Raw genomic sequence first — 13,295 nt, 5'->3', positions numbered from 1 at the left:
GGTTACATCTTTGATCTATGTAGTTTTTCTGTGAGACTTTAACATACAAATGATGGAATCACCTGGAGGTGTGTAATTTGGGGAGGTATGGTCTGCCTGATCTCAGTGCCAACTGGTTTTGCTGAGAGGTACTGACGGGAATTTAGTGAGGCCATAGAAAACGTTTTATTTTACTTTTTGGGTGGGCTCACTAAGTACTCGCATAACCATTTAATAAGTCGGGAATGGAAGGTGAAACCTTCCCAGGGCTGTTGTCAACAAATACGAGGAAACACTTAACTATAGATGGAGTATTTTGAAAAACTACTAAGTCTGGTGGATATACCCTCTAAACACTATGTCACATACAGTAACATAGCTTCTAGTTAGCGAGGATATTAAAATTGATAATTAAAGTTGCTGATCTTATCCCTAGAGAATGCTAATTTACATGACAAGAAATCGCTGCACATGTCAAATTATGTGACTGCCTGATGATTTTCCAGCACAATTTCATGTTTCTGAAGAATTATGTGTTTCGCCCCTTTATCAAACATTCAGTAATGTACTGACTGCCTGACAGTTCCGATGCTGTACAAAGGGTTTACAGGTTTGGCAACTTCAGACTCAATTGCTCCCTCTTTATTTTTTCCTTTATTCAATTCTGCTGTGGTATGTAAACAATGGTATATCAGACAGATAACCCACACTTCAATCAGCAAGGTCTAAAACAGCCACATTCCTTATTCTTCATTGCTACATTATATTCATTGTACTTCTGAGTGGATGCTAATTGATTGTTTGATTCTGTCGGGATGAGTCATAAGTAGGTGAACTGGGCACGTCGGGCGATACAATTTGTGGTTATAGAAGCGTGCAGCAACTGTCCCCAACTCGTTACGGTTATGTAAGTGAAGTCTATTGAACTTGCCAAAGTCATTACTAGAAAGCTCTGTAGTGGCAGTGCTACAGTACTGGATGAAATTTATCCGAAAAAGTTGAAAGCACTTCACAGGCAGTGTTCTCTGGTGGTTAAGGTGGTGTTGGCCAGTTAACCTACTGTTACTGCAATCCTTCCACACCTTGATTTACTCCACGTGTTGCCAATGTGCCCCTCACAAGGAAAAGCAGACAGAAAATGAGATTAGCTTACCCCTTGTATTTTGAAAAGCTTGTTTTCTTTCATGTCAACTTTGAAGTTTGTGCCAAATCCTGAAATCCACAAGCTATTGGGAGTATTTTGACACGGACCAATGCAAAGTTGTTAGTAAATAAAGCAGGCAGTAGTAGAGATTCTAGTGTACAAATAAATGTCCTTACCATATTGTACCACATTAAAGAAATGTGAATAATACCGAAACACTTGCCAGAGGCCTTTAATTTCCCCATCGATACATTAAATATAAAACAGTGCACTTCTTACTAAAACAATTGTGTTCATGCTAAGATTGATATGTGAAACAATCAGCTGTATATTTGGCTAGTGTTGCCACTTTGTTCTCAATTCTTAATTTCCTGGCAGATACATAAAAGTATTCCTTTTGTTTTTCAGTGCATCAGGGCTTGATTCGTGTCTGTTCAAAGCCAGTACTACGCAGTGGGGTGAGATCATACTTATTTATATCTTATCTTTTTTTTATGATTCTACCTGACAGGTTTATATTGATAAAAGAAAGAAAAGAATTTGGGGAAAAAAAAAAAAAAACTGAAAACAGTTTAACCAAATGATGGTAGTCATCAAGTTTGAGAGAGAGAGTATAGAGGGATATAGTAGAAAGAAAACTGATTTATGAGGACATTTGTATTGATTCGTTCTATGTAAAAGAAAGATTGTGGAGACTAACAAAAAATCAACTTTTGGAATCTGTCCTGACTATTCCATTTTAACAGTCAACATATTTATAGTGATGTTAATTAGACATCGTAGTGAACAGAAGTTTGATGGACAAAAGCCATCACAAGAATATAAATATTATATTACTGGTTAATTACCAGTTAAGCCAGTGGCTTGCCACCTGTGGTACTGTATTTTTTTCTAGTTGTCATGAAATAAGATGAATTCAAACTATTTCTATAATATCTCCCACATACAAAATCAACATACAGTACATCGTTATTAGAATGTGAAATGTTATCACTTCCAATTTTTGAAAGACATTTGGGGTTCTTTTTGGAGATGGAAGTAACAATAAATAGATACTTTATTAATCCCAAGGGGAAATTCACATAATCCAGCAGCAGCATACTGATACAAAAAAACAGTATTAAATTAAAGAGTAATAAAAATGCAGGTACAAACAGACAATAACTTTGAATAATGTTAATGTTTAAGGGCCCCCCCCCCCCAAGGGTGCATTTGAAGAGTTACATAGTGTGGGGGAGGAACGATCTCCTCAGTCTGTCTGTGGAGCAGGACGGTGACAGCAGTCTGTCCACTGCATATATCCACTGCATCCACTGAACAGTATCATCTCCAGGCTGCTCCTCTGCCTGGAGATGATAGTGTTCAGTGGATGCAGTGGATTTTCCATGATTGACAGGAGTCTGCTCAGATGACATGATTGCCTGTCGCTCTGCCACATATATCAACCTGTCCAGCTCCGTGCCTACAATAGAGCCTGCCTTCCTCACCAGTTTGTCCAGGCGTGAGGTGTCCCTCTTCTTTATGCTGCCTCCCCAGCACACCACTGCGTAGAAGAGGGCACTCGCCACAACCGTCTGGTAGAACATCTGCAGCATCTTATTGCAGATGTTGAAGGATGCCAACCTTCTAAGGAAGTATAGTCGGTTATACAGGGTTGATTGCTTAGGAAAAAGAGACTCTGGTATACAGGGTGGTGGGCATTTTCACCTGACTGTGGAAACTAAACAGTGTTTTAGTTGATTACTTGATTACTACTTGAATAAGATATTGCTGGGATATGCAGTATATATTTCTGTAGGTCAGCCTTACAGCTCCATTGTTTTTGTCTGTGTGGAGTTTAAACATTCCCCTCCTTGTTTGCTTGAGTTTTACCTTTGGGGACCACATCCCATACAGGCATACACATTAGGTTCAGTGTTGATTACAAATGGTCTCTGTGTATATCTGAGTATAGGTGTGTGCCAGAAATATACTTCACGGAGTGGATTTAAGACTAGTGCCTGTGAGAGTTTATTAATCTTAAAATGATCTCCTTGGTGGATCAGGTGTATTTCATAGGGATGAAAGAACAGATGTAATAAGGAGATATTGAAAATATGGAAAAAAACAGACATTTCCAAGATGGCTAGATTGTTCAACACCTGTTTAAGACAGCCTTTGTGCATTACTTCAGTGTGCAACCTTCTTTATTATTGTAGTAAATTACTTATTTATACAGTTTTGTGGTGTGGTACATTTGTATTCCAGGTCAGGGTGATCTTGACGTTCCACATAGACTGAATCCAAGTTTTCAGATTTAGAGGTATTTGTAATCTGTGTGTTCTTGCTTATAAGGAAGAAGAAAGTGATCAAGAGAAAGATGCTCAAGTACGCAGTGGCAAGTGGAAGATTCCTTCTTATCGTGACTATTTGGATCTCTTTAAGAGCTTGTTGGACTGTGATAAAATGATGGTAGGTACTTACATGCCCTTGATCTGATTTTTGTTAGGGTACAGCTTGGGGCTGTCAGATTAGCTAAAAAAAGGTTTTTGATATTCCAATTAAGAATAAGTAAATATTCAGATATTTTTAACTTAGGTTAATGATCCTGAGTGTTTTATTTGTATGATTGTACATGGTTTTTTTTACATTGTTATTATAGTGATGACTGCACAGCAAGAACAAACAGCAGCAACAAACATAAAAATAAAACCCCAGGCAGTCATTGTCCAACCCACTATATCCTAGCACAGGATCACAGGGGTCTGCTGGAGCCAATCCCAGCCAGCACAGGGTGCAAGGCAGGAACAAATCCCTGGGCAGGGCTCCAGTCCACCGCAAAACCCCAGTCATTTAACTGTTATTTAAATACTTGTCACAATATGTTTGCAGTGTAGGGACACCAGCTCACTACAAGAAGACCCAGGCAACATTACCATACTGTCATGGGTCAATTAGTAAGAACGTGACAGGGTGAGAATAGTGATTGAAGTAAAAGAGCAAGCATGTCAAAGGTGGGCTTGTTTTATCATTTTGGAGGTGTTCAATTGGCAGTGATGGGTACAGGTAATATTATGGTATTCAGAATAAATAAATATGTCCGCACTTGTAGACTCACCTGGAAAAACAGTTTCTGTGTGGCTTACAGGATCATCATGTTATCAAGTCAGGGTGTGCACAATCGGTCTTTTTTTTTTTTTCTCCTTTACAGATGGAGCAATTTTTTAATACAGATGGCCTGAATATTTTTGATTACATCTCATTGTTTAGGCATTATTTGTCAAACTGGCAGCCATGTAAGGAGGAGAGTATTTGTCAGACACAGTGTGTTGGATCTTTAAATCTGGGAGTTTTAAGCATTGTAATAAAAGGAAAATCAGAATTATGTGTTGTTTTTTCCTTTTGCTTCAATGAGAAGATCATATCATTGAACAACAGTCAGGAATCTAAGGTTTAGGAGTGAATGGGGCAGAATCAGATGTAAAATGATACTTTAAAGAAAACATTTAGAAAAACTGCTCCCAACACAATTGCGGAGTCAAAAAAAAAACTACATCGTCGAAAGGGTCTAGCTTTACTTTTTACAAATAAAGATAACAGGCAAACCATTCACAATTACAAAATAGCTGCTTGTGGAAGTGAGGTGCTAAAATAGTTAAAAAAAAAATACAGCAGCTTTGCATAATGCGTCTGGAGTAACTTGATGCCAGAATTAGTGCAGGTAAAATGAATGACTGTACTTTTACAATTGATTGTCTGCTTATCGAATATCGAACCCTTAACAAGTTTCCAGATGTGTCCCAGTGTTCTCGATGAACTGATATTAAAGTAACAGTCTCAATCCACAGTACTAATTCCCTTTATAATTTATAAACACTTCAATCATGTCATCTCATAATCTTCTTTTGCTTAAACTGAAAAGGCTCATCTCTTTTAATCTTTCTTCATAATACATCCCCTGTAGCATGGAATGAGCATAGTTGCTCTTCTCTAGACCATTTCTATCTCTACTATGTCATTTTTGTAGCCTGGAAACCAAAACTCCACATAATACTCCAGATGAGGCCTCAAAAGTGTATAATAAAGCTTGAGCATAACCTTCTTGGACTTGTACTCCACACATTGTGATATATAACCTAATATTCTATTTGCCTTCTTAATGGATTCTAAACACTGTCTGGCAGTTGACAGTGTCAAGTCCACTGCGACACCTAAATCCTTCTCTTAAGGTGTACTCTTGAATTTCAGACCTCCCATTTTGTATTCAAACATAACATTTTTACTTCCTATGTGTAATACCTTACATTTACTGACATTACATTTCATCGGCCACAAATCTGCCCAAGCCAGTATGTTGTCCAAGTCCTTTTGTAATGATCTAACAAATTCCAAATTATCTGCCAATCTTGGTATCGTCTGCAAACTTAACGAACTTTTTACTTGTATTCCTATCTAAATCATATATATATATATATATATATATATATATATATATATATATATATATATATATATATATATATATATATATATATATATATATATATATATGGAACACCACTCTTAACATCAGCCAATTTTGATAAGGTTCCTTGTACCATCACCCTCTGCTTCCTGTGTCTGAGCCAATTCTGTATCTACAAACAACACCCTGAACTCCTACTACTTTTAGTTTGATGCCCAACCTCTTATGTGGCACCTTATCAAATGCTTTTTGAAAGTTAAGTTAAAAAATATCATATGCTCCACTTTGATCATATCTTTTTGTTGCATCCTAATAGAATCCCCCTTTACTATTTTGATGCAATTCACCTCTTCCTTGACAGCTCTTTTATTACTAAAATACTGAAATAATCTCTTCAGGTCGTCATTTGCTTTATCAGCTATATTTCTCTCAAACTGTCTTTTAGCCTTCCTAATATCCTCCTTAATGGTTGCCCTCATGTTCACATACACCCTACAATGCACTTTGGAGTTATTAGTCTTATGCACCTTATACAGCTGTTTTTTTCCTTTGCTGCAGTTTTTTTAACTCTTTATTAACCCACTATGGAGTTTTTCTAAATTTCCTATTAATTCCAAATTTAGGTATGTATCTGTCCTGCATTACATGTTAAATATTTTCAGATTTGTTCCGCTGCTCCTCAAGTATTTCCATACTTAAAAGCTTATTTCAGTCTATCCTCCTGCTCAAAATTTGACCTACCTAAGTTAAACTTAAAAATTGAGTCTATACAAAACACTGAGAACTGTATTATATTATGGTCACTGGACCTTAGTGGTTCAATCACCTGTACACCCTCAATTCTATCCTGTTTATTACAAAATGCTAAATCCAGACAGGCTTCACCCACATTGTTGCTTTAGCATAACAAGTTAAAAAAACAGTCAGTGATTGCTCCACCATTTACAAGGTTATCATAGTTAATATTTGAATAGCTAAACTCCCCCATAACTATAATATCACCCTATTAACTTGCCTTTCTAATACTACTAAAATGACGAGTGTTAATTACTGTCTGCATTGGGTGGTGTATATCACACTCCTAAAATAAGACCTCTTTCCCTAATGCTTTCCAGGCAAAGCCATATGTCCTCACTAAGATGGAGCTCGTTGTCCATCTGAAGAGGACTTGCATTTGAATTCTTTAACATAAACAACAACCCTACTTCATTTTCGGTTTTGTCTATCCTTCCTAAAAAATTATATAGTTCACTCTCAGAATCATTGGAGACACTGTCCAACTCCGCAAGGAGCTGAAAATGGTTTGACATTTCTTATTCTGGGGTTGATGCCTCCTGAAAGTGTGCACCCTTCACCTTGCATCTTGTGACCGTGACCCACCTATCTCTATCCATCTGGTTTGGAATCTCCTCCTGCGCCACCTTAGGGGAGCACACTACCTCTGTAAAAGTAAAAAAAAAAAACACCTGGGCTAAATCCGCCAATTCTGTACTACAGTGCAGACCAACCAACTCCTCCTCCTCCATTTCAGTGACCCTGAGCTCAAAGGTGCTGGATCAGCTTGCATCACCTGCAGATTTAGCCCTTATAGATAACTGGCCGCTCCAAGCCATTATCTAAAATGTCCATCATCCAACAGGACTTGCATTGCACTGTCCTTATTATTAAAATTTGTTTTAGGATTACCAAAACTGCCTCACGTTTTTCTTTTGTTTTTAATTAAAATTAAAAGATTTAACTTTATAGATTATATTATAGAGCTGGTACAGCTGTTTTACAACTTCTGTCCTCTTAAGCTCCTGTAATATTCTCCATCTCAACTGCCTGCTGTTTGTCCTTCTATGAGGTTAACTTTACTTTTCTCTGTCTGTTCTCCTAACTTGCGCACCTCTTATTCTTTACTGACAGCAATAGGCAGCTTCACTCTTAGTTATCATGAAGCCTTCTGTTTGAATTAGTACCATAAAGTACTGTATACGAATTCAAAAAAATATCTGAGTTGATTTTTCATACAGGTGGAAGTAAATGACTAAATGATAGTATGTGTCAGTGATTGAATTGTTCACAGCATTTCTTAGTGTTGCTTTTGCCTATAACATGTGATGACAAACTATATTTTGTTTTTCCTAAAAAATAGAGGTAACAAGTGCATCAGTTTGGAGAGGCCTTAAACAGGTCACTAATTACAAGAAACAAATGGTTCTGCTGACCCCCGTCTGGCTAATCAGTTAAATTAGTTTTACGGTCGATTTGAAAGACAATGGGACATAAATCTACTTGATGGCTTCACTGTTAATACTCTGCACTGCTCTTCTCCTTCGCTTCCCCCTCCTGTCGTCACTGCAAAAGACTTCTGCAGCTTAGTCAAAAAACAAAATATTAAAAAAAGCTGCAGGCCTAGATCTTATTTCCCCTTCCACACTCAGGCACTGTGTAGACCAGTTGTCTACAGTATTTGTATTCTTTTTCAATCGATCTCTGCACTGTTTACTATTCCCGTTGCTCGGTACCAAAAAAGTCAAAGGTGACAGGCCTGAATGACTACAAACCAGTAGCTTCAACCTCAGTGGTAATTAAGACTTTTGAACGACTGTATTCTGAATTTCCTCAAGAATGGTACAAAAGACTTCCTTTGACCTATTTCAGTTTGTATACAGAGCCAACCGGTCTGTGGATGATGCAGTGAATTTAGGTCTGAGCTTTATTTGCCATAACCTTGATAGGTCAAGGGCATATGTGAGGACCTTGTTTTTTGGACTTCAGCTCAACTTTCAATACAGTCATCCAAGAGCTTCTAGATAAGTAACTTACCCAGTTCAACCTGCCCAGTTCAACCTTACATTTGATCTGAGACTTTCTTATGGGTAGGAAACAGTATGTGTGGTTGGGCACACACGTGTCTGACCCATTACCCTCGGTACTGGTGGGGATGTGTCATTTTCCCCACCACTTTTTTCAGTTAATATAAATGCCTGTAACTCTGGTGATTCATCTATCAAACTTCTTAAATTTTTAGAGGACATCACACTAATTGGCCTTATTTCAAACAATGACGAGTCCATATACAGACAAGAGGTGGAAAATCTGACATTGTGGTGTAGCCATAATAATTTGGACCTTTACTATTAAAAAAAACAGGAAATTATCATAGATTTCAGGAAACGGACACCTGCTCACCTATCACTTGCTACATATGGTTCAGCCATTGGGATGACAGAATCATTTAGGCTTCTGGGCACTGTGCTGTCACAAAACCTTAAGTGGAACAATAACATCACTTGCCTTATTAAGAAAGCTCATCAGAGAATGTTCTGTTTGCATCAGCTGAGGAAATTCAATCTCACACAATAAATAGTGGTCCAATTCTACACAGCCATCATCGAGTCCATTCTGACCTCATCTATAACTATGTGGTTTTGTGCTGCCTCTGTTCAGGCTAAGGCCAATCTGCAGTGCATCATCAAAGCCTGTGAAAGGATCACAATCTGTAACAGTCTACCACACGTTAAAGTGCTATATGAGTCCAGGGCAAGGAAGCGGACCACAGAGGTCATTACTGATCCGTTTCAGCAAGGGCATTGCTTAATCCAAAGACTTCCTTCCGGCAAACGTCTTTGTGCAGTTTTTTTCCTTGAGCAGTTATTACTAAAGTCTGAGCTCCTACTTGGTATCAATGTATAAAGGTATATCTACACACTGAATTGCCTGGACATTTTAATCCTACTATCTCTTTATCTTTTTGTATTGTCCTTGTATGCTGCATCGTATTTTATCATTTTATTTTTTATATTCTGTTTTGTACTTATATGTTGCACCAATACTATCAAGACAAATTCTTAGTACACATTAGTATACCTGGCCAATAAAGTGAAGTCTGATTTTTTTTTTTTTTTTTAAATTCTGTGCAGGAATCTGGATTTATAGATACAGAAGCTCTTGGCTCACCTCTACGTTCTCTGAACCGTCTTCTTTATGATGAGCTGATGAAATCTCTTTTGAAGATCATTGAGAAATTAGATTTGTCTGTACATACACCGCATGTTGAAGAAGAAGTGGTAAGCAATAAAGAACTGGAACTTTATTGAATGCCTAGTATAGGGTGGTCCAGATCTAATTATGCAATTTTCATTACGTTATAACTTATTAAGTTTATTACATAGAAAATCACGCGAAAAATCCCAGACCATCGAGAAATGTGCGAACTGACAACATGAAGAATTGTCTTCGTGCCGAACTGGAATCGTCCCCACATAAATCAAAGTCATCCAGATGATCTGGATCTGCATAATTAGGTCTGGACCATCATGTATGCTTTTTTACTTATAGTTGAAACAAATTAAAGTTTTAGTTTTGTTATACAGTAAAAAAAAAAAAAAAAAACAAAGAAAATTGAAGTGGACCCCATTTTCTCACATACAGTACCTTTTTTAAGACAGACACAGTGTTTTTAAGTAATCAACTTTCAAGGCTTAATTTACTTTAATTGCTGTAGAACTTCTGTAGGTTGTAACCTGTTTGTTGTTTCCTGAAGGTTGCCCATTTGTAATATTCTGATACTTACTTTTTTCAGTTTTTGCTAACCTAACTTTAAATTTAAACCTCTGGTAGTAAGTATACTGTTTACCTTTTCAGCATTTAGCTCATTCATTGCATTTCAACTGATTAAATTTGAAGAAAAACTGGAAAAACTGAGGTTTTCTAAAACATTTGACCGGTTGGGTGTGCGCACATGTATATGCGTGGGTGTGTGTGTGTATATATCAAACATGAATAATAGCAGCAAAATAACTGAATAATGGCAAAACCTATCAAAAATGCTTCCTTGTATTCTATTTAAAAACAGATGAGTAATCTTCTTTTATGCCAAGGAGAAAGTACTTGCCTTGATTCAAAAATGAGGCTGGTACATAGATGTGTACTTCATGCCATGTTCCCCACCTGGAGTTCTGGTGAATGTAATGTTAGCCACAGGTAATTGGCTGGTCACTCTGATGATGGTCAGCTCAGCCTTGGGGACTTAATTACAAAAAAAAATGTGCAAAACACCTTATGTTGTCAGTGGTGTTAGTCTGTATAGTAGCCAGTTCCCAAATGAAAGATGCACCCCACTGAACATTACATTATAGTCAAAATATGTGTACATAGAGCGAATATACATATACTAACCTAGTCCCATGGCCGTTGCCCCTGACAAAAACATCTGAGAGCAGTAGTATGAATTTGCTGGTGAAATGTCACAGAGTAACAACCGTTCTTTGAAGCTTATCTAAACGTAGTAAGAAGCAGCAAAATCACTTTACTGTAGTTTTATGCAAAATGTCACAAAACCTGTGGGCTGCTATTGATGATTGATGATCCCTGTCTTAAGCCACAAATAAACCAGACACACCTATGGGACAGTTTTGCCGGATCTGTCTAATAACCTTAAATAACTTGTACCATATTATAGATTTTGTTTTCCATTAGCGGTCAGACGTGATTCTAGTCAGCCATGTTTGACTATATTTTGTTATTTTAGGCCATGACATTCTGTTTATATTATTTAAAGAGAGAGCTGCAGCAAATCCAATCTTTTTACTGGGGAGGCATAATTAGGTACTTGTTAGATCCTTGTGATTTGATGTATACTTTCATACTTTTCTATTCATATTGTCTGTATTTGAGTCAAATATTTTCACTTTGCTTTTCTCTTCCACAAGGTTGGCAATTTTCCTACTGAAAACAACTTATCAATCCCATCATCTGATCCCTCTGCAAATTTATTTCCAAGCAAGCCCAAAGACTTTACTGCCTTTATCAATCTGGTGGATTTTTGCAGGTAATGTTGGAAAGAAAGTTACAAACTCAGATTTGTATAAACAATTGTTATAACACAGCATGATCTAGATCAGGGTCATGTGGGCTGTGAGTTTATCCTGGAAGCTTTGAGTGAAATGCAGGAGACAATCCTGGGTAGGGCGCAGATTTGTAACAGGCTGAATCAAATACACATTTATGTATGCAAACTTAGAATTGCCATTTAACACAGCACACATCTCCAGGATGAAAACCAGAGCATACTTGTGCAGCTACACAGAGAGAATGTGAAAACTACACATGAGAATCTATCACAGGATTGTGGATTTCTGGTAAAGCAGCTGTGCTGCCCATGTGATTTATACAGGCACTGTAATTAGTTAAGTGGTTTATTTGCATTACTTAAAATAATACCAAATGTCTCTTGTCGTATATGTTCTCCTTTATATAAATGTTTCAAAATACTTTTTGAATATTTAATTATGCTAAATAATTGCTAAAATATGGTTCATTTTAAAATATAAGGGACGATTAAGCATGAAAAGTAACTTGAAAATTAAACCTGACATTTCTTGCAGAATTATTTTCCAAATAATCTAAGTAATTTAAGATCTTGAACAACAAGGCTGCTGTTACTTAATTGTGGTTGATGGATATATATATATATATATATATATATATATATATATATATATATATATATATATATATATATATATATATATATATATATATATATATATATATATATATATATATATATATATATATGAAAGGTCAATTTAGAGTGCTACAATAATTGCCAGTATTCAAGATAGCACATATAGTATAGACAATTAATATTCACCAAGAATTTTCTAATGGATAGAGTATAATGGAGAGGATGAAATGTCAAATTACAGTTTGACATATATTTGAGTAAAATAGACTTATCCATCCCAAAATCAAATCTCAAATCTTTCTGACATCAATGCCAAAAATGGTGACATTTCCAAATTGTAGTTTAGTGTCAGTTGCTGGAGTTGATCTGTGTTGTTTTGACAATCCCTTCAGCTTTTGCTTGTGTTGTAATTTGTCTTGAAAAAGGCTGCTTTTCCAAATAGTCGTGTGATGTCTTCAAACTGACAATGGAATTAAATTATAACCAGATTAGTTATACAGTTAACACTGCAGTCATGCAATTTAAAAAAAGTAAAACTTAAAGCAACACTAACGTACGTGCCAACACCTCTGGCTAGGGCATACCTAAATAATGCCTTTGATTTTTTTCAACTTTAATTTAAATGCTGAATTTGACGACTCATTCCTGATACTTACTTTTGAATAATTACTGATGAATTAATTTTTTGCAAGAAAAGTTAAGGTAGTCTGTATCCTGTGATTGACCTTTTTTAAATTTTTCCTTTGCAAAAATTGATTTTGCTGTTTAGTTATTACATGTACTGTGTTATTGATTCCTAGATAGTTCATCCAAGTCATGCAATGTTTCTAAGCTGGAGAAAAAAAAGTTAATTTTAAAGTAAAGAATGCAGTCTAAAACTACACCTAAAATCTCTTCAAATTGAAACATTCAGGCACACCCATTTAAGGTGATTTATTTTAGGTATTATACTGTCTTTATATATGGTGAATTCAGACGGTATTCAGACCCCTTCACTTTCAGCACACTTTATTGTACTTTAGGTTTAGTTTTAAATGGATACATGTGCTATTTTCATTCAGCAATCTACACTTAAACCCATAATGACTAAGTGAAAACAAAGTTTTAGAAAGGTCATTAAATTTATTAAAAATCAAAACCTGAAATATGTTCTTTATATAAATAGTCAGACTCTGCTGTGCTACTCCAGATTGTGGTCTGGTAATTGCTGTTTGTTTAATTATTTTTGAGATGTGTGAAGAAAATAAAGAGGTTTGAATACTTTCGTGTGT

General features: G+C 36.2%; 1 protein-coding gene across 1 annotated transcript in view; it reads left to right on the top strand.

Annotated features, from left to right (window-relative positions):
• Positions 1-13,295, top strand: part of prkdc (protein kinase, DNA-activated, catalytic subunit) — a 263,584-nt gene that overhangs the window by 40,193 nt on the left and 210,096 nt on the right. The window contains exons 14-17 of the mRNA XM_039754497.1: positions 1,532-1,581; positions 3,458-3,574; positions 9,476-9,622; positions 11,267-11,385. Coding sequence (XP_039610431.1) covers positions 1,532-1,581; positions 3,458-3,574; positions 9,476-9,622; positions 11,267-11,385 — 433 coding nt within the window. The remainder of the gene's footprint in view (positions 1-1,531; positions 1,582-3,457; positions 3,575-9,475; positions 9,623-11,266; positions 11,386-13,295) is intronic.

Source organism: Polypterus senegalus, chromosome 5 (assembly GCF_016835505.1).
Source record: "Polypterus senegalus isolate Bchr_013 chromosome 5, ASM1683550v1, whole genome shotgun sequence".
NCBI lineage: Eukaryota > Metazoa > Chordata > Cladistia > Polypteriformes > Polypteridae > Polypterus > Polypterus senegalus.
This window is presented reverse-complemented; position numbering and strand designations above follow the sequence as displayed.